The following is a 27,411-nucleotide window of genomic DNA, read 5'->3' on the forward strand; positions in this document are numbered from 1 at the left end:
GCTCAACATCTTTGAGTGAGGAATAAAGCAAGCTAAGTCATACCATATGGAGCAGGCTGTTCATAATGTCCTCCGTTGTCTGCTCTTGATAACATTGTCTAAGGAAATCAGAAGATAGGAGTTGCAACTGTATCTGTAACAGGGAAAGACATTTGGAGGAGACAAACTGCATCTCAGTGCATTAATGCTGCACACACTTTCCTGTTGCTGACTAGACCAAGCAAGTTTTATTGTGTTCCACAGGTAACTTGGACATCTTTTTTTTTTCCTGTTAAGTGTCTATACATGTCTCTTGCTCATCTCTCTATGGAATGATTTATAGCTCTTACCTTAGTAGGAATTTAAAAATTATATAAATATGTAGAGTAATCCTAGGCACCAATTTATGTTGACTATACATACGTCATTATGTGTAGTTTTTTTTTTGTTCATTTCATGCTAAAGAATTCAACCAAGACGTTAATAGACAGACTGTTTGAAAATATATTGTTGCCCGAAGTTCAAGGATTTGTTGCACATCAAGTTCTGTATTACTTGCTTTTTTTTGTGGCTGGGACAAAATGCCTGAGAGATACAACTTAAAGGGAGAGGTTACTTCCTGCTCCTTGCACAGGGGTGCGGTCCATCATGGCAGAGAGGCGTGGCTGCTAGAGCAACCTCTGACCAAGATGGTGGCAGTGTGACGTGAGGCATCCACCTCATGCTGCTGCTGTACCAGATGCAGAGCCCAGGGCCGGGCAGAAGGCTGGCATAACCTTGAAAGGCCTGCCTCTAGTAGCCCATCTCTACTGGCCAGGACCCACCTCCTAAAGGTTCCATAACTCCCAAACTACCACCACCATTTGGAACTGGGTATTCAAAAATATGAGGCCAAGGGGGATATTTCAGACAAACAAGGATTTTCACCTCCGTGGACTTGGTTTGCATGAAATTAGGATAAGTTTTATAGTTTCGTTTTCCTGCGACCATTCATCACAGCCTGCCTTTCAGTGCCACACGTGTGAGATATTGGTATATCCATGGCCTCCCTGCTGTGAATAACTATGTACATATGTACATACACACACATGAGCATCCTCTGTGTGACTGTCATTTTGTACGTTCTTTGGTTATGTGTCTGACAGACCATTTGTTTATTTTATATACACATGTGAGTGTCCATGTAACGCAGGTAAAATGTGTGACGTTTAATTTCTTCAATAAGGTGGGTGTACAAGAGAATAAGTCTCCACTGTCCCTAAATAGCATTCTCTTTCAAATCAATCTTGGCTACTCCTGGTCATTTGTTTTTCTGTAATAGCAACCTTTGAAAGAACTGTCTTTTTATAGTTCTTGTAACTGCTATGGGAAGTGGCATTTTGTGATATTTGATTCTCTTTCCCGCTTCTTCCTTTAATTGGATCTTCTGGAATGTTCTCTTATCACCCTAGTTCAAAGCACTAACATCTTGTCAGAAATTCCGTTGCCGTAGGAATGTGCTTCTGCATCCCGCCCCCCCCCCCCCCCCCCACACACACACACACTTCTACCCCTGTCTAGTCTCCACAGAGCAGCCATGATGGTCTGTCAGAATGTGGCGCTGCTATGGTCAAAGGCTCTCTGACTTCTCCCATGGCAACAAGAAAAACGTATACACCCCTAAAGTAGCCTGGGGGAGCCTAGTGTGACCATCGTTTGTTACTCTGACCACATTCTCTACACGCATTCAGCTTGCTTGCTCCGCCAGGCACATACAAGCTGTGGTCCAGCATCAGTCCTGTTCACACGTCTCTTGTGCTTGTCCGTTTCCACCTCGACGTATGCAGGTAGCTCAGTCTCTTGCCTCATTTGAGTATCTCCCCCGCTGTCACTTTATTTCCAGAGAAGTGTCTGATCATTTCGATTATCATCCCTGTCTATAATCACCACCCCAACTCAGTCACCTTTTTCTTCATAGTACTTGTTAACGGTGTGACACTGTGTCTGTTTTTCTCTTCCTCTCATAAGGGCGTGTGTTGGATGAGCAGCCAGTAAGTGAATGGCGTGGTCCAATGTCACTTGTTCACTGTGTGCCTGGATGCTCTCTCTTTTTCGTACCGCCTGGGTGCAGATGGCACACTAGGTGTCCTTCACACAGTGCCGAGACCAGTATCTGGCACACGTGCAGAAAGTCACTAAAAGAGACTTATTGAATCTGGGTTTATATTTTTCTCCATAGGGTCATACATCATAATATGATACATGTATGACATGATTCCTTATTTTTAAAATAAATTAATTTTGTTATTTTTCGTATTTATCCATGTTTATTCTTGTGGTTTTGTTAGAGAGATAGAAAATTATTTAAAAATGAACTATCATTTCTAATCTGTACACAGTTATCCTCTTATTTCATACTGTTTTTGAAAGCACTGAATACTGTAAGTGCTCTATTTTGGTGAGACAGCATGTTTTAAATGCAAAATTTTACAGATGAGAGTCACATATTTTGCCATTTGTCATTCAGAACAAAGACGAATTTCAGGATCTGTCATGCAAACGATCTATGAAAAATGACTCAACTCAGCACAAAGACCAAGGTTTGGAAGAGTCTGTCAAGGTCCCCTGGCAAACAGAAGAAGCATAAGCAATGACCATTCCGATCCTCCTGTACCAAACACTCCGGAGCCATCGCAGCTCTGGCACTCTGGCCATCGGCCTGTTACTGATGGGTGACTACTCTGAAAAGAGGTGTCAATTCCTTTTTGGAAGACACTGAATTCTAAGGTGGAAAACAGCTCACTGATACTGAAAGGTCGGTATGAAACAAGGAACCTGCTTCACCGCAGAGATGAGCAGCTACCTAGGAGGTAGAAGATACACAGACCAGAAGCAGTCTCCTACTGCCTTCGACGATGCTCTCAGCGCTCACCTATTGGATATGAATTTACTGTTGTGCAACGATGCTTTGTATTTGTAAAAACAAAACAAAACAAAAGTCTTGCTCTGAAAAAAAAAAGAAGAGGAGGTTGTTTCTAACGCTTATGCACTAGATCAACGGAGCTGGGACCACACACATGTCTGGGATTTGTCGCCCTTCAGAGCACCTCTTAACTCAGCAGCAGCAGGGAGCTTGGGTAGAGGAGATAATGCTTAGTGAGTTGAAGCTCATCTTTTATTCAGCACGTGTAACTTAAACTTTGTTCAACTGAATAATTTCGGTTCTCCAACAATCCAGAGTATTGACTGCTGCTTTTTAGTGTTGAGGCCCTGTTCATTCTGCAAAGGCAATTACGGTTTCTCAGCTTGGGTACAGACAGCCAAGCTATTGAAAAGACAAAAGGGGGTGCTGCTGGGGTAAAACCAAACAAACCGAAGACTCTTAGCCAGGGTGAGAAGCAAAGCAAAAGGGCAATATGGCCGTCATCAAAAATGGGAGGAAAAAAAATGATACAGTTCAATATATGTTACTCACTGGATAACTGTATTTGAATGATCTGTGCTGTTTTTAATCTCAGGGAAAGGGAAATAAACAGACTGTATTGATAGAAAGGACCACTGCTCCCACGGCTTCCTGCTCAAAGAGCCAGGTGCCTTCAGTTTCAATGCATGTCATTTAGTTCTCACATTCCCATAATGCTGGCTTAGCTCGATCATGGCATCTTCTCCAATTATCACAGAGTGAGAAGAAACAAGGCATTAACGATCTCTTTTTAAAGGGAGGACATTCTCAGGGAACAGTTAATTATTGCTTTCAGGGTTGTGCAGATAAAACAGTAATCTCCCTGGGGCCTGCTATTTACAAGTCTCAAAGGGGGGGTGATCACTATGGATGGACTCACTGAATTAACAGAGCTGGAAGGACACTCGAGGTCTCTTGTCCTTCTCAGTATTGTGTGACTTTTCTCTCATTGGGTGACCTATGGAAAGCTGGGGTCTGCCAGCCACCACTGTGCTTATAACCCGAAGCAGACTTAAAAATGACTTAGGATATGGGATTCCAGCCTTGCTCCTCCTAGAAGAACATGTATAAATAACTAATTGGATGTAGCCATTGTTGTGTGCACTTCTTATTCTCCTCATAAAAGCAAGCGAATTAAATTGTTTTAGGAGATTTTAACAGAGAATCTCAATTATATGTAATAAAAATTATATAAAACCTTCTACTTAATATCTACTCCCTCGGACTTTAAATGCTGTCTAGTGGAAGAGGACACCTGACTCAAAGAGAAAAACCTTGTGCTCTGATGATGCTTGAAACTAAATGTAAGCTGGATGTGGGAGAGAGGTGCTTGTGACGAGTCTAGAAAACATCAAGATACTTACATGTTTAAATGAACACCTGCAATAAATATTTCTCACAACCAGGCACTTAGGTATTTGTACATTTCCGCTGCTCAGCTCACACTGGTTGTTCCACAGCAATGGTGAGGTGGTAGCTGAAGGCGGTTCCACCATCCTCGCTCTGTGGCAAGTGCTCACTGCCTGTCTATCTCCGTATCTTTCATTACTGAAAAATAACTCTGTGAAATGCATAATGAATATGATAATACCCGTGTTTCCTTTTCACAGCAGTTCACAAGAAGCCACATGACATTGACTTGCTCAATGAGTATCAGCTTGCCTATGATTCCTGTCTCCTTGAGATTCTGGTGAATTAGGTTAGTGTGGGATATAATGATCCCTTCTAATCTTGAGAGGGAGTTATATATTGGAATTTGAAGGACCACTTCTTGAAGGCATTCCCAACCTTCACACACTCCTCTCTTGATGTCAGAATACTGGCAGGAAACAGATGGCATGCAATGTGGCTACTTAAAGAGTTTAAAAGGGACCATTTATAAATATGTGAGTTGAAACAGGGAAGACATTAAGGAATGAAGCAGGTATCTCTCAAGGATGGAGCAGCTAGAGTTACCAGTTCTCAGACAGGAGGGGCAAGCAGGTTTCCAGAAGATAAAGAGAGTGGCTGAGGAGAGAGAGGACTACATATTAAAAGATGTAGTCTTAGTCTCAACAATTCTCACTCATACAAACCCTCCTCTTTCTCGCCAATTGGATTCCTGGAGCTCCACCTGGGGCCTGGCCGTGGATGTCTGCATCCGGTTCCCTCAGTCATTGGATGAGGTTTCTAACACGACAATTAGGGTGTTTGGCCATCCCATCACCAGAGTAGGTCAGTTTGGGCTGTCTCTCGACCATTGCCAGCAGTCTGTTGTGTGGGTATCTTTGTGGATTTCTGTAGACCTCTCTAGCACTTTGCTTCTTCCTATTCACATGTGGTCTTCATTTATCATGGTCTTTTATTCCTTGTTCTCCCTCTTGAGACCAAGATTGGAAAAAGCACGGGGACAAATAGCCAAACGAATGGAAACACATGAACTATGAACCAATAGCTGAGGAGCCCCCAACTGAATCAGGCCCTCTGGATAAGTGAGACAGTTGATTACCTTGATCTGTTTGGGAGGCATCCAGGTAGTGGGACCAGGACCTCTCCTCAGTGCATGAGCTGGCTGTTTGGAACCTGGGGCTTATACAGGGACATTTGGCTCAGCCTGGGAGGAGGGAACTGGACCTGCCTGGACTGAATCTACCAGGTTGAACTCAATCCCCAGGGGAGTCTTTGCCCTGGAGGAGATGGTAATGGGGGGTGGGCTGGGAGGAAGGCGGGGGGGGGGGGGGGGAAACAAGGGAATCTGTGGCTAATATTTAAAATTAAATTAAATTATAAAATAAAATAAGATGCAGCCTTTATTTAAATGACAGAGTCCATCATAATGACCATTTGGTGGGAAGGGACCTGTAGAATCAATGCTCAACCTTTGCCCTCCCCTTAAATGCTCTTAGTGTCTCCAACTGTCATGGATTGAAGCTAAATGAGCATTCAGAAGAAAGAGAAGCCATTAGCTCTTTCTGTATGACAGTCCCCAGGCTACAGAGCAGGACCACAAAAGTGAAACTGAAGGTCCAGAGATGGACAGGGGCATTCATCTACCTCGTCTCGACTGAGGAATGGAGTTGAATGAAAATCACCTTTCAATATGGAAATAACACAGTGAGTGTTTGTCATCAGCAGAGATAGAAAGTGATTCGTACTTAAACCATCTATAGAAGTCAGGACACATTCAAGGAGATGCTGACTCACGTGGCATAAGGTAAGAGAAATAGTTATTTTATTTTGCACAGGAACAAGCTTATACTGAACAAATTCAACCAAATAATATTGAGTGCAGTAAAACAAGGAACTGGGGGGTGACTTCCTGTTAGAAAATGTTACGCAACCATGCCTGCGCGTTATTTTTATCATTACAATAGCTTGTTTCAGATTTCAGAGTGCACTGTACAGATGCATCAGTTTCTTGGCTTCTGGAATACAACTCACTTGCTGCCTCCCCTTTGACTCTTGCAGTTAGGAACCACGCCGATTCAGGAAGATTCTGAGCTAGAAGACCATGTCCTGCACCCATAAAGCTAGTGGTTTTCACAGACTTGACAGGCTCAGGCATCTTATCCAGGGGTCAGGATGTCATGGCCCGTGTTCCACACCCATTCTTCTACAAGGTGATGCCAGGTACAGTAAAGACAGAATTGTCATTTACTTTCCTCAGAGGTTTTCCTCAAGTTCCACAAATCTCATAATTGACATCCATCTACCCAGCCATTAACAAAGCTGCATTTGGCTGACCACAAATCACTTTTTTTTGGTCTTTTTAATGAAGGAACATTCTTTAAACAGATCTCTCCCTGGAGGCAGTTAACTTCACAGCTCCTGAAGGCACTGTGGATCCACTGAGCAGCAGACATGGCCGTTCTAGAGAAAACAGTAGAACAGAAAGCAGAGGGTGAGTTTTCAAATCATTCATCAAGTCTCACACTTATTGATTAGCACACGCTAGCAGGTGTGTACAGTATGGTGTTGTTTCTGAAGTCCTGAAAACTGAATAATTAAATTATTCTTAAGAGTATTACTACAGAACCCATCTGTTGTGGAATATTATTTTAAGATGTGTTACAGTTCTTTATGCTGTGGAACATTTGTTTAATGATGCAAAGATGTGTTGCCTTCTTTTTTGTTGCATTTGTTTAACTCTGTGAAGCTGTGCTACTTTGTTAGACCATCAGGTATTTTAGATAGGCAAAGAGCTGAATGGTCAACAGCAAGGCGGGAGAAAGGGTAGGCGGGGCTGGCAGGCAGAAAGAATAAATAGGAGGAGAAGAACATTAAAGGAAAGAGGAGCAAGAAGGGAGATCAAGGAGTAAGAAGGGAGATCAAGGAGCAAGAGAAGGAGGAGGACTCCAGGGGCCAGCCACCCAGCTACACAGTAAGACATGGAGTAAGAAGGAAAGAAAGGTAAATAGAATAAAGATAAAAGCCCAGAGGTAAAAGGTAGACAGATAATTTAAGTTAAGAAAAGCTGGCTATAAATAAGCCAAGCTAAGGCTGGACATTTGTAAGAAAGAATAAGCCTCTGTATGTGATAATTTGGGAGCTGAGTGGTGCCCCCGCAAAGAGCCAAAAGAGCAAAGAGTGAAAAAAACAAAAACAACTACCACCATCATTATTCTCATTTACATGATCGACCATCTCTTTTATAACACATGGGCATTTTCTTGTTTTACATTTGTTCCTTTATTCACAAATAAGTGTTGCATAAACTTAGATATGTAATGCAGACCTACTCACTGACTACAGGACTTAGAGTTTATTGGAAGGAAACAGTAAATACCAGAAATATGTAATAAAAAATTTATGGAAAGTGCTAGAAAAGTGTTTGGAGAAAATGTTTGCATCTCCACAAAATCCAAAGAATTTTCATTCTTATCTTTGGTACAATAGTATGAGGAGATGAAGCATTGGGGGAAGTTAATTAGGGTATGAGGGTCGTGCTCCCTCTGCCATAATCTGAGTATTCAGGAGCTATATACAGGAGGATTAGGAGTTCAAGGTCAGCCTCAGCTCATGGTGCATAGCAAGATGAAGGCCAGCCTAGGCTATGTGAGATACTGGAGGAAGAAGTAACCATGCTCTCTTTCTCTCGCTGTCTCTCTCTGTCTGTCTCTCTGTCTCTGTCTCTCTCTCTCTCCCTCCCTCTCTTCTTGCTTGCTATTGTGTTAGGACACAATAAGAAGAGTGCCCAGAAGAACAGGAAGAATGGCTTGCCAGACTCTAGCTCTGCTAACACCTTGATCTGGGATTTTGAAAATGACTTTTTTAGTCCCCAGAGCTATGAGGAATACACTTCTGCCATCTAAGGTGTCCAGGTGAAGGCGTTCTGTTTCAGCTTCAGGGGATAAAAGGAAACATGTTGGGCAATGATGAGGTAAGGAAAGACATCTCCTCAGGCTGGTTCCCAAGTAGACCTCCTGGAGATGTGACAATTAAGCCAAGATCAGAAGACAGTAGCAGGAAAGCAGGCCTCCCACATGTGGGGCTGCAGGAGGGCTTTGCTGTGACAGATACACTCACCAAATCTTGGAAATCTACATTAAATAAGAAAGAAATGAAAAATGATCTAAGTGGGGAATTTAAGTTGGAGACACTTATGAAACAGTGTGAAGTTGAAATAGTAGGGGAAAGCAGGACAGGGACAGGTGTGCAAAATGACTTATTACACTGAGGTATTCAAATAGTACAGCTGCAGAAGTAAAACTCCTCCCTCCTTTGGTCCCTCCAACTGTCTCTTTCTGTTGGTAACTAATGATAACTGGTGTGATTGCCATGGTGATCACAGGAAGGAAAAATCCTTACACATCGGGATGGTGCACTCTGTCAGACATTTTGCCGTGTGTCCTAAACACATTCCCTAACTTCACCTTCTCACCATCACAGCGGAATCACCATTGACAGTCACATGTCTCAGTTCAGAAACTGGAGATTGGAAAGGTTAGACTCCTGTCCAAAATCACACAGCTAATAGATAACAGAGCTGGGATCAAAGCAGGCTAAGCTGTGTCTAATATGCATCTCTCTAGGTTTTCTCTCAGACAATGACTTTAGGCAGTGGAAAGGGTATTATACATTAATGCGACAAAATCAAAAGTGTTACAGATAATTTTTCAGAAGGTATTTTACTATTCTAGCCTTTGCAGAAACATTCAAATGAGGAAGCAAGCTCGTCCATAATGAAGCAGAGTGCCACCCGTCAAAGCCAATACGCATCCTTGCTCGGGAATTTTTCAGAATACTTGTTCCGGCCCCAAGACAGAGAGCCACCCCTTTTTAGCACCTACAACTCAGACATCATGCTCAGAGATGGGGGTTTTCTATCCATACCCTTGTTGCTAGGTTACACATCAGTTTCTCAAACTGTAATGGTTTTGAGACAGAATGGTGAAGAATTTGTGGCAGCACCTCTCACTGTATGCACCTGGCATCAGAGTGCCGTGAGGAAACTCATCACCATTGTTCCCATGCACACTTCCAGAAAGAACATATTTCCCAACATGCTTTTGGCATGTTTTTTTAGTCCCTGTCTGTATGTTCCCCTGCTGTAGGGAAAATGTGCTACACACTGTATCGTCAGAGCTTCTCAACTGGGAAAGCATTAGAGTTCATGCTCTAAAGCCCAGTGACGCACCCCATGATGTTCCAGATTCGGCAATGGCAGAATTTATTCTATCAATTAACATCTGTGATGACTGGTCTGGACAAAATATAAAGATAACCGGAAGCCATGAAGAGTGGCAGGCAGGCACTAGTGGGGGGGGGGTCAACCTTAAAGGAATGGGAATCTACCTTTTACTTGAGACTGACTCCAAGGTACTCCCTAGTCTGGCAGCTGCACATGACTGTACCTCAAGCAGAAATTTGGAGAAGTCAGAGGACAGTCTCCCAGGAAAAGTAAGCATAAATAATTTGAGGAATTGCTACAGCAAGGGACTGTTACGTAGCAGCACAGAGGATTTACTTGAGACCCTGCTGCTTCTCTGCCGTGGTTACTGCTGAGTGGTCACTGCTGTCCTTTTCATACTAAACTCGAAGTTGAGATCAACTCTACTGTGCACAGAGCTGGTTCATACTTTAGACTCTGTCTTTAGGTTAGGTCCCCAGACCTGGGATGGAGCTGATGGGGTGATATGAGGCTGACAGGCTTTGTTCATGGACATCAGCAGCTCACAAGATTAACAACTGGGCATTTCTGTTGGCCTCGGAGAGTATTAAAAAAACAATGAGAGTTTACATTTAAATTATTTAAACATTGAATGATTTCTTCTTTTATGTTAATAGCTGTAAGTTTTAGAGAACTGTTTATTCATTCTGATTTATTAGTGGGGAAATGAGTGTTTTCTCATTGGTTTTTATATATTTCTAATCTAACAAAAATTCAAATATGTTGAAAACATTTTCCCAGTTGTGATCTTTCATTTTGCTATTTTGTTTTTCTATATAAGCTCAAATTTTTCTTTTGAGTTATATTTTTATTATTTCTAAGTTAAAGATGCATCTCTTGTCTAGAAAATTGATAAATATTTAATTATAGTACCATTGTTTTTGAGTTACTTTTAATAATTCTTTTTCCATGGAATTTACTATGATATTTAAAATTATTTTCCTCAAATTGTCATCTAGTCATCCTAACATTCTTCTGGTTAGCTTCAGCTGTCAACACAATGCAGCTGGGCCATTGTGGTCAGTGCCACCTCTGGGCAGGTTGTCCTTGGGTGTGTAAGAGAGCTGACTGTGGATTAGCCAGAGCCAGCTAAAAAGCAGCATTCCTCCAAGGGCTCTGCCTGAGTTCCTACCTGACTTTCCTCAAAGACAGACTGTGAGCTGGAAGTGTGAGCTGAATAAACCCTTTCCTCCCCAGGCTGCTTTGGTCAATGGTGTTTATCCCAGCAACAGAGAGCAAATGAGGACAGCTGTTTATCGATTCTATTTCTCCTCCACACCAATTTTCAGAGGTCTCCTGATGGAGTTTGTGACCATGCTATTGTCCGTGGGATTTCCTTTCTGTCTATCACATGGTAGCACAGGGGGTTACTGTCACTCCTTCAAGTTTTAAGTTTCTGTTTGATGAAGGTGATGTTTAGAAATTCAGGGGCTTCATTCTTCTACAACCCGCCCTCAATTACTCGGCCTCCTTAAGTGAAAGAGCCCTACTTCCCAATCCCAAAGGTCTCTGCCAAGTGAAGATTTGTTCAAGCGAAGAGTCTTTAGTGAGAGCTCATCCCATTGCTTAAAACTCGGGCTTCTCTGACTAATCATAAAGCTCCTTGTCTATAAGATTTAGGAAAAGATAATTCACTTCTAATTTCAGAGTTTAACTTCTAAGTAGAGGATACATCTTGGTTCTTTAGAAAATTAAATTTGATCATGACTCCAGAAAGATAAAAGGAGAGGAAAGGGGAGACAGCTTTGTGAGTAAGAGTCATTGCTTTACAAGCATGAGGACCTGAATTTTAAGTCCCCATCACCGCACAAGAAGCTGGGCTTGGCCACATGCACCTATAACTCAGGACTGCTGTGTGTGGCAGGGTAGAGACAGGAGGATCCTGGGGCCTGCTGTCCACCAGCCTAGCTCAAGATTCAGTGCAAGATCCTGTCTCAATAGTCTAAATTAGAGGGTGGTAGAGCAGAAACCCAGCGTCCTCCTTTAGCTTCTGCATATACACAGGCATGCACACCTGCACACACATGTGCCTATAACACATGCACAATAATTTAAAAAGGCAAAAGGGAATACATTACCGCTTCCCTCAAGTATTGCCCAGATCTGTCTTACTAAGGAAATACTGATTCCTTAGTATGTAACAGGTTGACAAGTTGTCCAGCTTCTTGCCTCCACACAGTTTTCCTGTCTCCATCACAGTTATAGCAATGTCTTTATTCTGGCACACTTGTATTAAGGCTTATCTACTTTATACCACAACAGCCAACATTTATTTCCTTACACTGAAAGTGCTGAGTAGCCCATTTTCTGTGTGAATCTTCTCACTTAATTCTTATAGTAACCCTCTCAATGATACAGTTCAAGTAGTTACTACCACAGTTTATTGTTTTCATCTTTAGGTGAGCCGAGCCACAAAGAAACTAAGGCAGGTCCCCTGCTGTCACATAATCAACACAGTTGATGGATTCTTTGCTACCAAGAAGCCTGACTTCTCAGGCTGAGTTTTGACCTCTAGGGCAGCTTTGCCCCAGACAACCTTGTGTAGTGATAAAAATGTTTTCTGCGTGTGCTGAGCATGTAACTGGGTTAGAAGGGTGCTTGTCTAGCATGTATGAAGCTGTTATTTGTGCCCAACACTACATAGACCAGGTGTGGTGATCCATGGTCGTCAACCAGTCAGCAGGAGGGAGAGACAAAAGAACCAGAAGTTCAAGGTCATTCTCTCTGCTACAAATCAAGTTTGATAGCAGCTTGAGATGTAAGAGATCCCATTTCCAAGGAAAAAATACTGTTGTCCACATATGCCATCTAATATGACAGTCAACAGCCATGGGAGGCTATTGGAGAATGAAAATTTGGCTAGTGTGATAAGGAACTGAATTATAAGCTAATTCATATTAAAGCTCTAGACAGACAATAAGCTACTACACACATACTTCCGGGAATGACTTTGTCTGTATGTCACCACCTCTGGGCTAAGCGCAAGCCCTTATCATTTTTAAGCCCTTAGGTTATTGAGTTGACTTCTATGTTAATCCTAAAAGTATGTATAATAAGTACAGATGATGTTACAGAAATGACAACTAAATGGAGCTCTTTCAACTTGGTTGGTATTTATTGACTAGAATAAACAACTTCCCACAAGGGGGAGAAGTGGGGAATGGACAGAACTGGTGCTCAAAATCCATCAACTGTGGAGAGTGCTTGCTTCCCACACTCTGTCCCAAGCTTATTCCCTTGAACTTCATTTTTAAAATAACACAGAATTAAACAATACAAATGGATATTTTGGATAAATCTGGTAAAGATGAACATAATCTTATAATCCATATAACCAGTACTTACCAGGAAAATAGGAATTCAGCAACAGAACAGACTTTCTGGAAGACATTCTTACCAAGTAAGAGGAGTGCAGTATCATTTAGAAGTCACTGAGGACAGGAAATAACCCTTAAAAGCATGGTTGTTTCCTGCAGAATCCTGTCTGAGCTCTATTTGATGTATCCTGCATTCTACCGCCTGTTATGTATTTTGGTTGTCAGTGTGCAGAACAGCAATGTAACAATTCAAAGGAGGAGGAAGACTCAGGTTGATTTGGTAGTCAGATGCCAAAAAACATCTGCTGGACACCAGTGCTGTAATTTAGATATGTACATGGCTGAATATATCATATCAAATACAAAGTCACACACTACCTATACATTACTAGTAACATACTAGAAGCGTCCTTCAAATTTGCTGGTGCACTTTCAGAAAACAGTAGCCAATGTTCACTCAAAATCTGGATTGACAACTGCATTCATTGAGAGAACTAGAAATGTGGCTTTGAAGATGTAACAGACGTCTCAAAGTTTCAAGTGTTTTAGGTTTCTTTGTCCTGTTACATCAAGCCCTTCTAGTGAGAAATTATACTAAGTGAACATGAATGAAGGTGCTCTATTGATAAAAAAAGGAAGGGCTCACTTAAAAGCCAGAGCAGACACAGTTAAGCAGTGTTGAGCAGTCTGACATCTTTATCTGGTTTTTTAGTGTTGTTAAGGCCATAGCATTATTGGTTTTGTTTTGGTGTTAGTCTCCAAATTATGATTATGAGGTACGAAGTGACCTCCCTAAGTTTGATTTTGTATGGACATGAATCAAGCTGCTTTCTTGAACCTGGTCAGTGATCTGTGCTGCTTACTTAGTGTATATTACATGAGATCACTGAAGTAAGTGGCATAACACTGTTTCCCTATGAGAATAAAGCACAAAATCTTTATAATGATTTTCACCAACTGTAGGAATAAAATATAATGAGCATCAGACTCTGACTTCTTCAATTTAGTGTAGCTGACCACAACAACCAAGAGATACGCCCACTTTTGCCAGATTGATTTTCACTTTGGAAATGTAAGGTATCTACTTTGTCAATGTATTTTATGGAACTCATAAAAGAAGCAGATAAAAATCAATGAAGTAATATTGTCTTCCATCATAAAAGGAGCAATGAAATCTGTATGGCTGGCTACATTAGAACACTGAGTTGTTGCTACTGATCATGCTGGCAGCAACATATACAAGCTCCTGTACCCTGAAGACCTGTCCTGGACGCACAAGGCCATCATCAGTGCGGTGCTGATAAAGCTGAGCGTTCACCTCGGTCTGAACAACAAACAAGCTAAGGCTAGCTCTCCATCACCCAGTTGAAGCCCTGGGCACAGCTAGCAGAGGACTCGCTCCTCCACCCGAGGGCATTACCTTGCACTGGCAGAGAGTACACTCTGTGCCATGCTTGATCCAGGAAGATCCAGTGAAGCGAACCACGTTCATCTCGTCCAGGCAAGTTTTGGTGATATCGTTGCGGACGGTGTCGGCCTGGCAGGGATCTGTGACACAACGTGGGCAACACTCGTTCTCTGGAAGGACGCTAAATTCACACTCCACCTCGGGGCAAGGCAGGGGCCAACAGTCGACTTCTCCTTGCTGTGAGGGGAAGGGGCAGAGGGAGTGGATCAGAGAGAAGAGAGGCAAAAAAGGAAGGACAGGAGAGTGATTTTTATACTTAGGTCTTTTATACCACACATCTTCAGGGCAGCTCTAGAAGCCCCACTGGATGATGGCATCTCTTTTGCAATGGATGTTTAAACGGTCTTGGAGTACTACAGAAGAACAACATTAAAACAAAAGCAACAACCATTTCTCCCAAAATAGTAAAGTGTGAACTGCTCCATTTTCTTAAGGACAAAGGGGATGTGGGAGAGGTTTCTATGAAGTCTCTCACCCTCAGCTAGTCTTAATTTCCCCTCTAACTTATTTATTAATCTTTGAAAAGGTTTATCCCTTTACCAAAAAGTGAAATCTGGACAGAATTTGACAATCTCTTGGCTAAGTTACACATTTTTCAGTGTAAGGAATTTGAGCGTACCACCCCCCAAGAGAACAGCACGGAATAAGACCACACAGAATTTGATTCCCCAACTCTTACTTCACATGGGAAACTGTGTGAATTGGTCCTTAAGCAATTACCACCTGTTTGTTGTCTGCTTCTTGGTTTTAAATCTCCAGGTTTTGAGATGAATGCAGCCTCTAGGTGCAGAAACTGACCTTGTTCTTGCGATTGATTTTTGGGTTGAAAGGACAAAAAGACAGACAACACCGAAGCGTGGCCCTAAAAATATCTCCGCACAAGCAGGAAGGAAACTGGCCGTGACTTCAAAGGTGTCTTTCCTGTGACACTTCTACTGCAGAGACACATGCTGCATCTTTCCTTTTTAATTTACATGATCGGGAACAAACAAGATATGGAGTCAACTGAAAAAACGTTGCTGTTTTCTCTCTATCTCTTTTTCTCTTTACCCATTATTTTCAAGAAAAGTGTCACAAATGCATACAGCTGTCCTCTTCCAATGTGTATTTATCATGTAGTCACAGTGTGTGGAACAAGGCAACCGCAGAGCAGTGCTGACAGGAACAATCTTTAGAAAAAAAGTATTTCCTTTTCCTTTCTTTTCCATTTTTCCAGCAAGCGCATGTGCACATGTGTGTATGTCTGCATGCATTTTGCATGTGTGTGAATGTATGTGCATGGAGATGACAATTCATACAAAGATGCCTAAGACTGCTGGCATGAATCATTCTTGCTTGACCTCCCTCCGTATCCATTGAGTCAGAGTCTCTGTCAGACCCAGAGCTCGTCAATATGACTAATCTTGCTGGCAAGCTTGCTTTGGGATCCTCTGCCCCTGCCTGCTGTGGCTGGAATTACTGGAGGCCACCATGCCCACATGACATTTTCTTGGGTTCTGGGGATTTGAACTCTGTTCCTCATCATTTGGTGCAAATGCTTTAACCACTGAATCATTTACCCAGCTTCAAAAAGTTATCTTTGTTTTGCTTTTTACGTGTGAGGAACTGACACAGAGTGGTTAATGATTTTACTTGAAAAGACTCATTTCTTTTTCATGAGTGCTTTGTTCATAATCATCTTCAAGAATTAGAGAATGGGATGGAGCCATAGGAGGTTTTTCTTAGCTTAGGCTAGGAGTACATCAACAGGTAGCTCTCTCAGAGAAGGCATACATAGTGCGGGCCGCTCCATCACTCTAGACGATGTTTTTGGTTTCAGCTCTCATAATTTTACCCAGGCTTTATCTTTGTAACTGTCAACATTCTAGCCAGCTATTGCTGCTGACAGAAAGAAGGGGATGCTCTGTGTAACTTACCAAGCAGCGGCACTGCCGGCAATCCTGGACCCAGGTGTCCCCGCTGTTGTACACGGTTTCCCCGTTCTGATGCAGGCACTGGCTGCTCAGCCTTGGGTCACACTCAGGACAGCAGGAAAGGTCAACCGTGGGGTTCTCACAGTCACAGACCATTCGTCGGCACATAACAAATCCAGTCTGTGTTAAAGAAGAATGGAGTGTTACCACACCTCTACATTTCTCAGAATGTCACAGCTTACAGAGTGTGGGATGACCAATGTCTATTCAACTAGTAAGGTGTCTTTAAAATTCCACTTTGAAACTAACAGAAATGAGCCCAAAGCTGGAAGACTTTTAATTTCCTTTGCATACTACTCCTAAAAAGACTTGACCAGAAAGAAAATTTCCAGAAGCTGACTAGTACGGCCCTCATGTAGTCCATATGTATATTAAAAGTGCATGTATGAATATTCATATATTTGAATAATATACAGCAATTTGGTTACAATTTTTTTAATAAAAGCAAGATGTGCTATTATAGTGCTTTCTATATAGTTAGTCAGCCTCACAATTTTTCAAATTTCTGGAATAGTTAGGCATTACGTTTTTATATAAATATCAATTTCTCTCATAATAGTTGACTATCTTGTACAGAAGACTATTCATTTAGCTATAATTTTGGTCCCTCTCATTAACTGAGTAAACACTAGAGAACATATGTCTAAATATAACATTCATCCAGACAGATATTTTCCACTCTTGGGTTAAGGTTTATGCACTCTAACTTCATTTATTCTTTCATTCAAATATAATATTATGATTAAGGAAAAATTGACATAGTAATAAAATGTTATTAATGTTGATAAATACATTATGATAAAGGGTAAAATGGGATGTTGTCCAGTAACAAAAAAGAAAAAGATACATGTAATAATATAAATTATATATATAACATATATATATATATATATATATATATATATGTAATAAATGGAAAAAATGTAATATTGGGACAGAAAGAAGCCAGGCACAAAGAACATGTTCTGTCTAATTCCATTTATGTGAGACTCTAGAAAAATATGAACTTAATTATAACGACTGTTCAACTGGAAGCAGTGTTGTCCTGGTTCTAGGGGGAGGGAGGGGGAAGGTTATCTAGGAAGGACTTGGACAACATTTGGGTTAATGAAAATGCTCAGTTATAGTAACTGTTGGTTTGTTTCGACGGCTGTATGCATTTGTCAATACTCATCAATTCACACACGTAAAACGTAGGAAAATGACAACCCAACACGGGCTCACACCAACCTGGCAGGAGCACACAGAGCACCTGTCGTTTTCCAGCACCCAGATCTGGCCGCTGTGTTTGACTTTCCCATCATGCACACAGTCGCCTGTGCAGTTCTTCCCGTGGGGACACCGACAATCATATCCACCGTCCAAGTTGAAGCAAATGGTGTCATTGGCACAGCTGTGCCTCCCAGTTCCACACTCATCAATATCTACAGCCAAAAGAGCAGCAGAGTCTGACCCAGAACATTCGTGTTTCAAATAGTTGCGGTCAGGCAGGTTGTCTCCTGCATTTACCCAGGTACGCTTCCCTTACATGCCGACTAGGGCACTGAGTAACCCGGGGAGTTCACGGGAAAACACTATAAAATTTTGATTTAAGAAAAGACAAGCTTGTCTGGAATATTAACTTGAATATCTGCGTAAATACCATTAGAACTTGAGAAACACTGATATCTCTGGAAGTAAGAACATAGCTTAATTTATTAAATAAAACAGCTTGGTAGTGGAAATTCTAAAAGTGTTCTGATTTTTTTCCCTGGGGTTATCATCCCCGGTGTCACACTGGCATTTACAGAACATCCCGTCTTAGTTGGAGAAATGTCAGGGGGGCCTGAGGCATTTTATTCCATTTCAAACCCTCTTCTCCCAGCTCCCTCCACACAATGCAATTCTGGCATTTGCCCTGTTGCTGGTGCTCTTCCCTCCGGGTCCAGGTTTGCTGCCCTTGAACCCTTCTTCACAGCATGAAGGAAAGAGACAACCTGCAATTACCATCTCTCTCAAGGATACCATTGCTTCTTAACTTTCCTTTCAGATGATCCTTTCAGGCCTGGCCTCACTCAATTGGCAACTGACCATTTTTCACCCAACCTCACCTATTCCGTGGCAGTAGCAGCCTAAAGCATTTTCATACAGATGAAAAGCAAACATATCTTGACCCAGAGATCAGGTCTATAACAAGAGATGTGATTCATTCTATTTATCCCATAATTTAAAGGTCACGAGCCGAAATACATTTCAGAGAGAGTATATGAGTGGCAGCAAGCGGTTATTTCCCTTTTCATCTGCTTCCTCTAAGCAAAGGTCAAGAAAGAAGTCACAGCAAGAGGAGTGGGTTAGGGAGGAGGGGGTTAGGGAGGAGGGGGTTAGGGAGGAGGGGGTTAGGGAGGAGGGGGTTAGGGAGGAGGGGGTTAGGGAGGAGGGGGTTAGGGAGGAGGGGGTTAGGGAGGAGCAGGTTAGAGAGGAGCAGGTTAGAGAGGAGCAGGTTAGAAACTGGCAGCTTTTAAGTAGGGGAACTGTGTTCTGATTTTTCTTGAAAAATTTCAAGACAAAATTGAGTAAATGTCTTTTTTCTGTGTCTTTATTTCAGTTCTAATTGAAGACCTTAGCTGGTTAAGATTCTATCTTGGCTACATTTAAATTATAAAATTCTGAAAATAGGCCACATGGTGTCTTTTCTCTCTAGTTACCTTTATTTTGTATTAATTCCATCTCCATAAAAGTACTAGACTAGGATGATGGCTGCAGGTGTTATGACCCTAGTGAGTTTTACTCTAGTTCAATTTGTCAAAGGTAGTGCTTTGTGGTTTGGGCTATGACTAGAAGAGAGGTCAGCATTCATATATGCTTTGTAGTAGTTAAGTACAACGTGCCTACACACATTTTAGATTAGGTAGAGTTTTGTCTTTGAAAAGAAAAGAACATTTTATAAATTAGTTCTATGCTTCTTTTTCATAATAATAATAATAATAATGATAATAATAATAGGGTATATTTGGTGTTTTGCCCCTTGTGTCTATTTAATGTTCTTGGAATTGTGAATTGAATTATAGTACGCAGCAAAACATTAACCATAGTAATTTCATCACTTTGACCATGAACTCCACAGACACTTTAACTACACAAACCCTTTTGACTTGCACTGAAAACATGCTGTCCATAAAAGGCTGAACGTTTGTGGTCTTCTCTCTCATCCTGCTGGTTGAGGTGAAAGCACCACTGCTGGGTACCACCTCCCCCTCAGGACGGAATGAGTCTGTCCACTTCTGGAAAGATTATGAGATGTCCAGGAGTGTGAAGAGTATGTATTCTGTAGAAAACACATTTCTAATGAAGACACAGAGTTCAAGCTTCCTCACGACCACGGTGTGCATGTAGGTGTTCCATCTGTAGAAGAAGGGAGGTAGTGCACCTGATAGATTACTGATAACCTCCCTCTGCAAGTGGACTCAAATCAGTTCGAATCAGTTTCCTTTTCTACATGTTATCTAGATTTCATAATTACCAGTTCATTTGAGGAACTGGACTTGGAACTCTTTTTACATGTGAGAGAGTTGATGCTCATAAAAATTCAAATATTACAAATACCAGTGATTCTTTAGTGAGTGGCTATTAAAGAAACAATGTTCTGAGTCCGTTGGTCACATCTGGTCCTCACCTGCTTCTAGCAGCAGCAACATTCGGCACAGCTCACTCTTGTATGTGTGAGCTCACCCCATCTCTCGTATGTTCTTTATGCTTAACAAGTACACTGTAAATAATATTCAGCCATGCAAAAAGGAGCTAAGGTGTTTTAATGCAATAACACGTTTGAAGGCGTGCAGTTTAGAGCTATGGAGGAACAGGTGTCTTGATGCAAATGGAGTGTCCAGTGTGAGGGCAGAAAGAGGCAGCTATGCAGATGAAGAGCCATACTCAGCCCTGAGAAAGAAGGTTAGAAATTTAAACTTCATTACAAAGGCAATAAGATGTTACTTTGAGTAAATACAGATTTTCATTTTAGAAAGATTTTTTTTGGCTTTATTGTGGAAAATGGCTTTGAGTGGATAAGAGTTTGAAGCTAAAAGGTCAGTGAATTGGCTGGTTCAGGAATCCAGGGAAGGAATGAACACCGTCTAAGGTGACTTGTGGGCCTCTGTGTGAGCTCCTGCCTGCTTTCCATGGGGCAGCACATTTGGTCCTTATGCCACTGGCTGAAGCTGCAAGGAAGCCCGAAGTTTACAAATCAGGAGACTGAGGCCTGAAAGGTAAAACTTTCCCAAGGTCCTGGTCAAGAAGGCCCAGATGCCCAGATGGAAATGAGCACTCAGGATCCAGGTGTGAGTTCAGCACAAGGCTCCACTGGAGAATCCACAGTAGGAGGCAACAAAGGACCAACAGGATTCGTTTTCTGGCTTTAAACTTTGGGAAAAGGCAAATCAAGACTGTTTCCATCTAAGAAACTTTGATGGCTGCTATACAGAAAGAAGATTACAGTCTCATTAGGGGATAGAGGAAGGGCAGCAGGTATGAACTCTGCTCAGGATGTGCTGTTAGATTTCCTCTGGGCTTTTGCATGAAGTGGTCTAGTGTTGGAGACATAATTCTGGTACTCATGAAACAGGACTGGACCAAGATGTGGACTTGGTTCAGATAGGCTTTAACTATTTACTCTTTCCATCAGACTCACATTCAGATTTCCTATCAGACATTGGATCACACCATCTTTACATCAATGATTTGTGCTTAACAAAGTCATGGAACAAATTCAAAGCACTCCAAGAAGGATTTCTTAGCTCAGAAGGAAAATGAACCCCTTCCCCACCCCCGCCGCCCCACACCCGCATAGCACACCTTTTATATTGTGTTTAGATTTAAGAGTTTTCTCAACATTTCCACCTTGTCTCATGGCCTCCTCATCTGCTAAGAACTCACAGTACTCTCTCTCCTGAGACACCCATTACTGTGCCCAGTGGGGCTGTCCATATGTTCAACATTTACTTCTTAGGGTGAACTAGATGCATTGAAATGTGTCTTCTTCTTGACTTAAATAAATAATGTGTATTATTTGGCTTGAATATAATACTTCAAATTCCACCAAATTAGAAGATCATTGAAAAATTAAAGAAAGAAAAAAACGTGGGCCCATGTGGAAAATAACTACTGGATTGTGTCCCACTTTTTCAAACTATGTGGGCACAGGAGAAATGATGGCATACAGCAGGAAAGTGGCACTCCAGCACATCATCTGGGAAGGAAGTCTAAACTGCTGAGAAAGATGGGTGGGAAGAATTGCAAAATACTTGTATGAATGGAGCTCGCAAATGCACACACGACGGACATAACTATAGCCTGAAAAGGAGTGAAACAGCACAGCTATGTATTCATGTCTTCAAGCGTGAATCCCACACTTCGGAGTAGTCACAAATACATCGCTGTGGCTTCTCCAAAGTGAAATGCCTTCATTTTTCAGCAAGAGAAAAATGGCTCCTTTCCTGATATAACCATACTCTTAAAACAGAATCTTTCTAAATACTAATATTACAATTCAGCAAATCACTCCAATTGCGGGAAATGGGCAGCTGGACAGACTTCTGGTCTGTTTCTTACACCACACTGATCGGTCTTTTCAATCTCTCCTCTAGTGAGTGCTGCCTTCTGATAGAATAGTACACTTTTCTAATAAATGTTATACATTTTATTGGTAGATAATAGTAGAATAAGCTTCCAGAATAACATTTTCAAAATAAAACTTTCTGTGTTTGTGGGATTGCCTTGAAAGTGTTTCTGTGGATCTGAGAGAATCTTCTATTTTGCTGTCCTGTATTTATCATTCTTTAGTTTAATGTGTAATTGTCTTTTGACCCTCTGAAATCAAGAGGGTACCAGTTATTTTTATTTGAACACCATGTCTGTTTAATATATGAAATATTTTTCTGTATTATCTCATGCTCATGTTTAACTCTAATGTGGATTATATACCTAGCATATTTCACTTTTAAAGGTTTTCCATCTCTCATCTGTGAAGCTGTTTCTTTTTCTGCCACTGGGATAAAATACCATGGCAAAAAGCTGCTCCAAGGTGAAAGGGTTTATTTGGGCATATGATGGTCCACTGTGGCAGGGAACTCACAGTCCCAGGAGCTCGAGGGAGTTGGGTGCATTGCATCTCCACAGTCAAGAAGCAGAGAGCAATGAATGCAGTGTATACACTTTCTTTCTTTGTTCATAAAGTCCAGGATCCAAGTCCATGGGACTGGTGCTACCCACAACATATAGTTCTTTCCACCTCAGTTAATTTAATCAAGATAGCCCTCCACAGACATGTTCAGAGGCCCCTGGTCCAGGTAATTCTCGGTTATATCAAGTTGACAACACTACACTCATGCTACTACCTACCTACCTACATTCCATCTCAATCATTTTCGCGAGGCAAATCAATATATCATCTCTCATGTGCCCAGCATTGTTCCAGGCCTGGAGATCTAGCAGCTGACAAGCAAATCAAACTTATGAGCTCACATGCTAAGGTATACAGTCAGTAAACAAACAAAGGAGCATATAATAAGACTCTGGGAGAATTTATTATTTCTCTGAAGGAAAGTGGAACAAATAAAGAGTGTCTGAAGTTGAAGGCTATTTCAACTGGAAAGTCCAGGAGAAACATTTGCAAGGATATTTTATGTTTTAAGCCTAGGGGTGAAGTTGGGAGGGGCATTTCATGCAGAGAGAAGAGCTCATGCAAAGGAATCCATCTAGTGTGTTTTTAAAAATGGCAAGAAAGCCAAGCACTCAAACCACATAGGCCCTTATCAACCATGGGCAGGGTCTGGGTTTTACTCTGAGAGAAATGCAAAGTGTGTAAACTCCAGAAATGTAAACAGAAGGGAAAAGATCTCAGGGAGACAGGAGTAGAAGAGGGGAGGCTAGTCTGAAGACTGCAATAACAGCCCAGATAAGAGCTTAGACCACTGTGGTAACTGCAGAGCTGATAGGGTATCAGATTTGATCTATTTTGAATGAATACCTTTAAAAACCTGACACAGTGAACTTAGAAATGAGTTTATCTGCTGGATGTCAGATGTGAAGGAAAGAAAGAAAAGATGGCATTAAGATAATGGCCTGGACACCTCGCTTAGGGACCTGTAAAGCTCGAAGTAAAACAAGAGCTCAGATGTAGTCCATTAGATCTGAGATGCCAGGAGACATGCCAGTTGATGGACCTCAAAGGTCAAGAGATCTGTGCATCTTGGGCCAGGGAAGAGGCCCAGTGAGGGACATGCACATGGTGTTGCCTTGGTCATGGTGTCTTCAAAGCCATAGAAAAATAACTAAGTCAATGTTCCACTTGAAACATGTGGTCACATATTTGCGAGACAGTAGAGGAACATTGTTTCTTCCTGTTCAAATGAACAGAAGCATGCAATGATAGCTACTATGAAACACAGGTTATCCATCAGGATCAGTGGAAATTATGGGGAGAGGAGCTACAAGGAGGATAGATTTTTTGTGTTAATCTTCATCCTGCTTGTTAAGTCCAAAGGGGGCCACAAAAAATGCCACTGCTTCTGACAATGCCCTAAATGACAGTCTGGGCTCACCGCAGACTGGACCCTCACTGGGTAAACAGAAAGATCACTACCTAAACTCAGCATTCCTCAGAAACCTTGAGAAGTAGATTTTCTGTTTGTGAGGAAAAGCCAATACTTCTTTTATCCACCCCCTAGAGCCAACTACCTCTGGCAGTGGGCATCCTGTTCTTTATAAACTCAAACAAGCACACAACAGATCAAAGTCCCCACGACTAGTTCCCAAGCTGTCCCAGCTCCCACAACATAACCCCTGACTATTCTGACTTACATGCTCCCTCCCATCTCAACCTGCACCCCATAAAACTGGCAAAGCTTTCCCCAACTTTTTGTACCAAGGATGGCAGACATTTTAATACCCCTTAATACCTAGGAGTCAAGTACCTCTGCTAGGTTCTTGAAAGATTACATGTGAATCCTAGACCCACTGTCTCACATGTGATTGGCCTACGAAGGTTTTAATACAAGTGAAGAAACAGGAGTTCTTGAATTTTGCTTTGGTTTTTCTTCCTGTGCCATGAATTCTGATGGCAAACTCCATGTTGTCATTTCCCCAACACTGAGCTTGCTCTGCTGGTTCCTAAAACCACCTCTCAGGAGATGGACTATAGTAGAGCTGTTTTGTTTGCCAGTCCACTGAAAATGACTCAAGACTGATGCTAATTGCTGAATGTAATCAGATTGAATTTTCCAGCCCTAGAAGCTCACACATGTCTTAGAACAGAGCCCATATCTCTGATGTCCACCATTCAACACTCATCCTTAATATGCCAGGCAATCCTGCTGCTGAACGGCCCAGCCCAGCACACATGGCATACCACACATGGCATACCACCCGTGGCTGCCTTGTTCTCATGTTTTTATCCAGCCCTGGTTCCCCACTTTCCTGTTCACCTCATCTAATTTTTCTACCTGCCTCGGGGTCAGGATTTTGAATGCTTCCATTTTAAAAAGTTTATGTGATAAAATGGGCTTTTCATTTTAAAACATCTTTCAACCCTGGCTAGTATTTAAAGCAGATGTTTAGGATCACATGTTTGATATAGAATATAGTAATGGAATTATGAGGCAAAATTAATTATTAACACACTTGCAATCACTGTTGACAAACAGCAAAAAATACCAGAGATTTGGGGATTAACTCTACGTCTATTGTTTACACCTTAATTTGTGTTCTCTAGGATAAAGGAGTTTTAGCCTCTATGTTTTCTTTTACTGACCTTCACATGACTCTCCCCCTGGTGCAAACATCCCGTTGTCGTGGTAGCCATCTCTGCACTCGCAGTGGTACCATCCGGGCAGGTTAATGCAGCTGGCACGGCTGTCGCACTGCACAAAGCCATCGGAGCACTCATCGATGTCTGTTTGACAAAGGGGAATGAAATTACGATTTCACACAGTTGCTTCATCCTTTTAAAGAAACTAGAACCTTCTGCTGTGAGGCTACTACTATTCTTAATGCCGGCAAACCTTGAAACTGAGAAAGTATAAAATCAATATAGTCACTTGGTAGTCAAAAGCTGTGCATAAAGAATGTGGTGGTATTTATTAGTAACCAGAGGAACATCGAGAAGACTTCTCTATGACAAATGATTCTACTGTGAAGTGGAAACCATCTGTTGTGATGGTGGTCTGTGATTTTCAGTAAATACTCCCAGCTCAGATTGACACACTCTAGGATGGCAGACTTCCAGTTCCTTTAGGTTAGGCATGGGCATGTGACTTTCTTCAGTCAACTGGGGTGTGTGTGTGGGGGGGTGTTGATATGTAGCACTTCCAGGCAGAGCCTTTAGGGTGCTGTGTGTGACTCACATGTACCCTTTTCCAGTCACATCACAACAACTAGCCATTTCCAGAGGCTCCCAAGATCAATCTAAGTCTGTGACAGAGGAGGCTGGAGTGCATGCCACACTGCCTGGTATGAGCAGATACTATGAGCAAGAAAATAGTTTTTGATTCTTGAAGCCACTGGAACTTTAGGGTTTTATTATTATTGTTACTGCTATCAGTATAAGCTATCCTGACTAAATACACAATTCATCTTCAATAGCTGTGACAACAGTATTCATGCATGTGTTTTAAAAAATCTATGGCATTTGTGCACTTATATTACCTCAATCCCTCCTCCCACACACACACACAAAATAGATGCATACTATGCTGTACGAATAATATCTTGAACACATGAAAATACTGAAGTCAATGTAAGTTATGGGATTTAACAAAGGTCAGGACAGTTCACAATTGCCTGGTATTCCTATGTGTGTTCCTTCAGACAAGGAGACCTACGCAGAAATTGGCAAAAATGTAGCTTGGGCCTCAGATTTCTATGAGAAGTCTATTATCATTCCACAACACTGTGAACCCTTTTCTATGAAGGCTGATGAATGATAGAACAATCCCACAATACTCTGGTCTCCTCCCTTGCTTGTAGGGGGAGAAAAGTGGTCCCTGTGGTTGCCTTACAAAATACTTTTATTTCCTCACTACCTCCTGACTTTCTGGGTCCACTGGCCTGACTGAGATCCAGCAGAATGACCTGATCTAATAGCTCCACCTCAGTGTGGCTCCCGAAAATGTCCACACATACCTACTTCTTGCATCTCGATAGTCTCATGTCATAATGGAAGACTCTATCTGCCGAGGCAGGCAGTCTTCCTAGGCTCTTGACACAGAGTCGTTGCAGCATGTGATCAGGCTCTCTGAGGAAGGAAGGTTGAGTGATCTTCCTTCCTCTCAGTAGGCTCTGGTTGGCAGAATGTACCCCTATCTCAGACTCATTAAAGCCAAATTCACCGATGCATATGTTAGTTTTGATACTTTGGTTTTTGGCGGTGAGACTCAAACCCAGGGCCTTTAGCACCCCAGGCAAGTGCTCTGCCACCAGGCTGCACCCTCAGCTTTTGCTTTCTGTTTGCATATTCTTCTTTTCTGGTGCTCATTTGAAATTTATTTATTTATTTGGCCCATGCCTTGTAGCCCAGACTGTCTGGGATTATGTGATGTAGTCTGGGCTGGCCTCGAACTCCTGATCTTCCTGCCTTTGCCTGCTGAGCACTGGGGATCAGCAGGACAGCACCATGCCTAGCTCTGCTGCTCAAGTTTGGAAGGGCTAAAGTTGGGAATACATGCATAAATAACTTTTAACAACCAGAGAATTAAGCCCTAACTCATTTGCTACTTGGTAAGAGTTCCTTCAGTGAAACTAAATGTAAAATATCCTCTCAGATTAATGAGGTAATAGGCCAACAGTAGACATTTCATACCATTGTAATATTTTAGCATTGTTTCAGAAATAGAGCATGTTTATTTAGGCAATCCTTTTATTCAAGAATCAGTTACTGCCGCCAATAATTCCTACCAGCAAAATAAAGGTTGGTGGCCAAATCAGCTAAGTATTGCCTTCCTGCCATGCATCCACCTAGGCCTGCAGGTTATAGATAAAAACCTCTTTGTAATTCAGGGCTCCCCCAGCTGAGGAACTTCCAGATTACAAAGGAGTCTGCGTGCTGCACTTACTCC

The 27,411-nt window shown here is 41.9% G+C and overlaps 1 protein-coding gene and 1 long non-coding RNA gene across 3 annotated transcripts in view; one reads left to right on the forward strand and one right to left on the reverse strand.

The window, feature by feature from the left end:
* Positions 1 to 6,109: 6,109 nt before the first annotated feature.
* Positions 6,110 to 27,411, reverse strand: part of Nell2 (neural EGFL like 2) — a 297,833-nt gene continuing 276,531 nt past the window's right edge. For both annotated transcript variants that reach the window (XM_052748759.1, XM_052748760.1), the window contains exons 17-21: positions 25,110 to 25,250; positions 17,558 to 17,751; positions 16,271 to 16,447; positions 14,307 to 14,531; positions 6,110 to 6,769 (exon numbers count right to left, since the gene is read on the reverse strand). In XM_052748759.1, coding sequence (XP_052604719.1) covers positions 6,719 to 6,769; positions 14,307 to 14,531; positions 16,271 to 16,447; positions 17,558 to 17,751; positions 25,110 to 25,250 — 788 coding nt within the window. In that variant the 3' untranslated portion in view covers positions 6,110 to 6,718. The remainder of the gene's footprint in view (positions 6,770 to 14,306; positions 14,532 to 16,270; positions 16,448 to 17,557; positions 17,752 to 25,109; positions 25,251 to 27,411) is intronic.
* On the forward strand, positions 6,692 to 10,768 carry LOC128116999 (uncharacterized). Its single transcript, XR_008220657.1, has 2 exons — positions 6,692 to 6,800; positions 8,075 to 10,768. It is a non-coding gene; the product is annotated as an uncharacterized LOC128116999 (long non-coding RNA).

The sequence above is a fragment of the Peromyscus californicus genome, unplaced genomic scaffold (assembly GCF_007827085.1).
Source record: "Peromyscus californicus insignis strain IS unplaced genomic scaffold, ASM782708v3 Scaffold_20__1_contigs__length_68692818, whole genome shotgun sequence".
NCBI classification, from domain to species: Eukaryota; Metazoa; Chordata; class Mammalia; order Rodentia; family Cricetidae; genus Peromyscus; species Peromyscus californicus.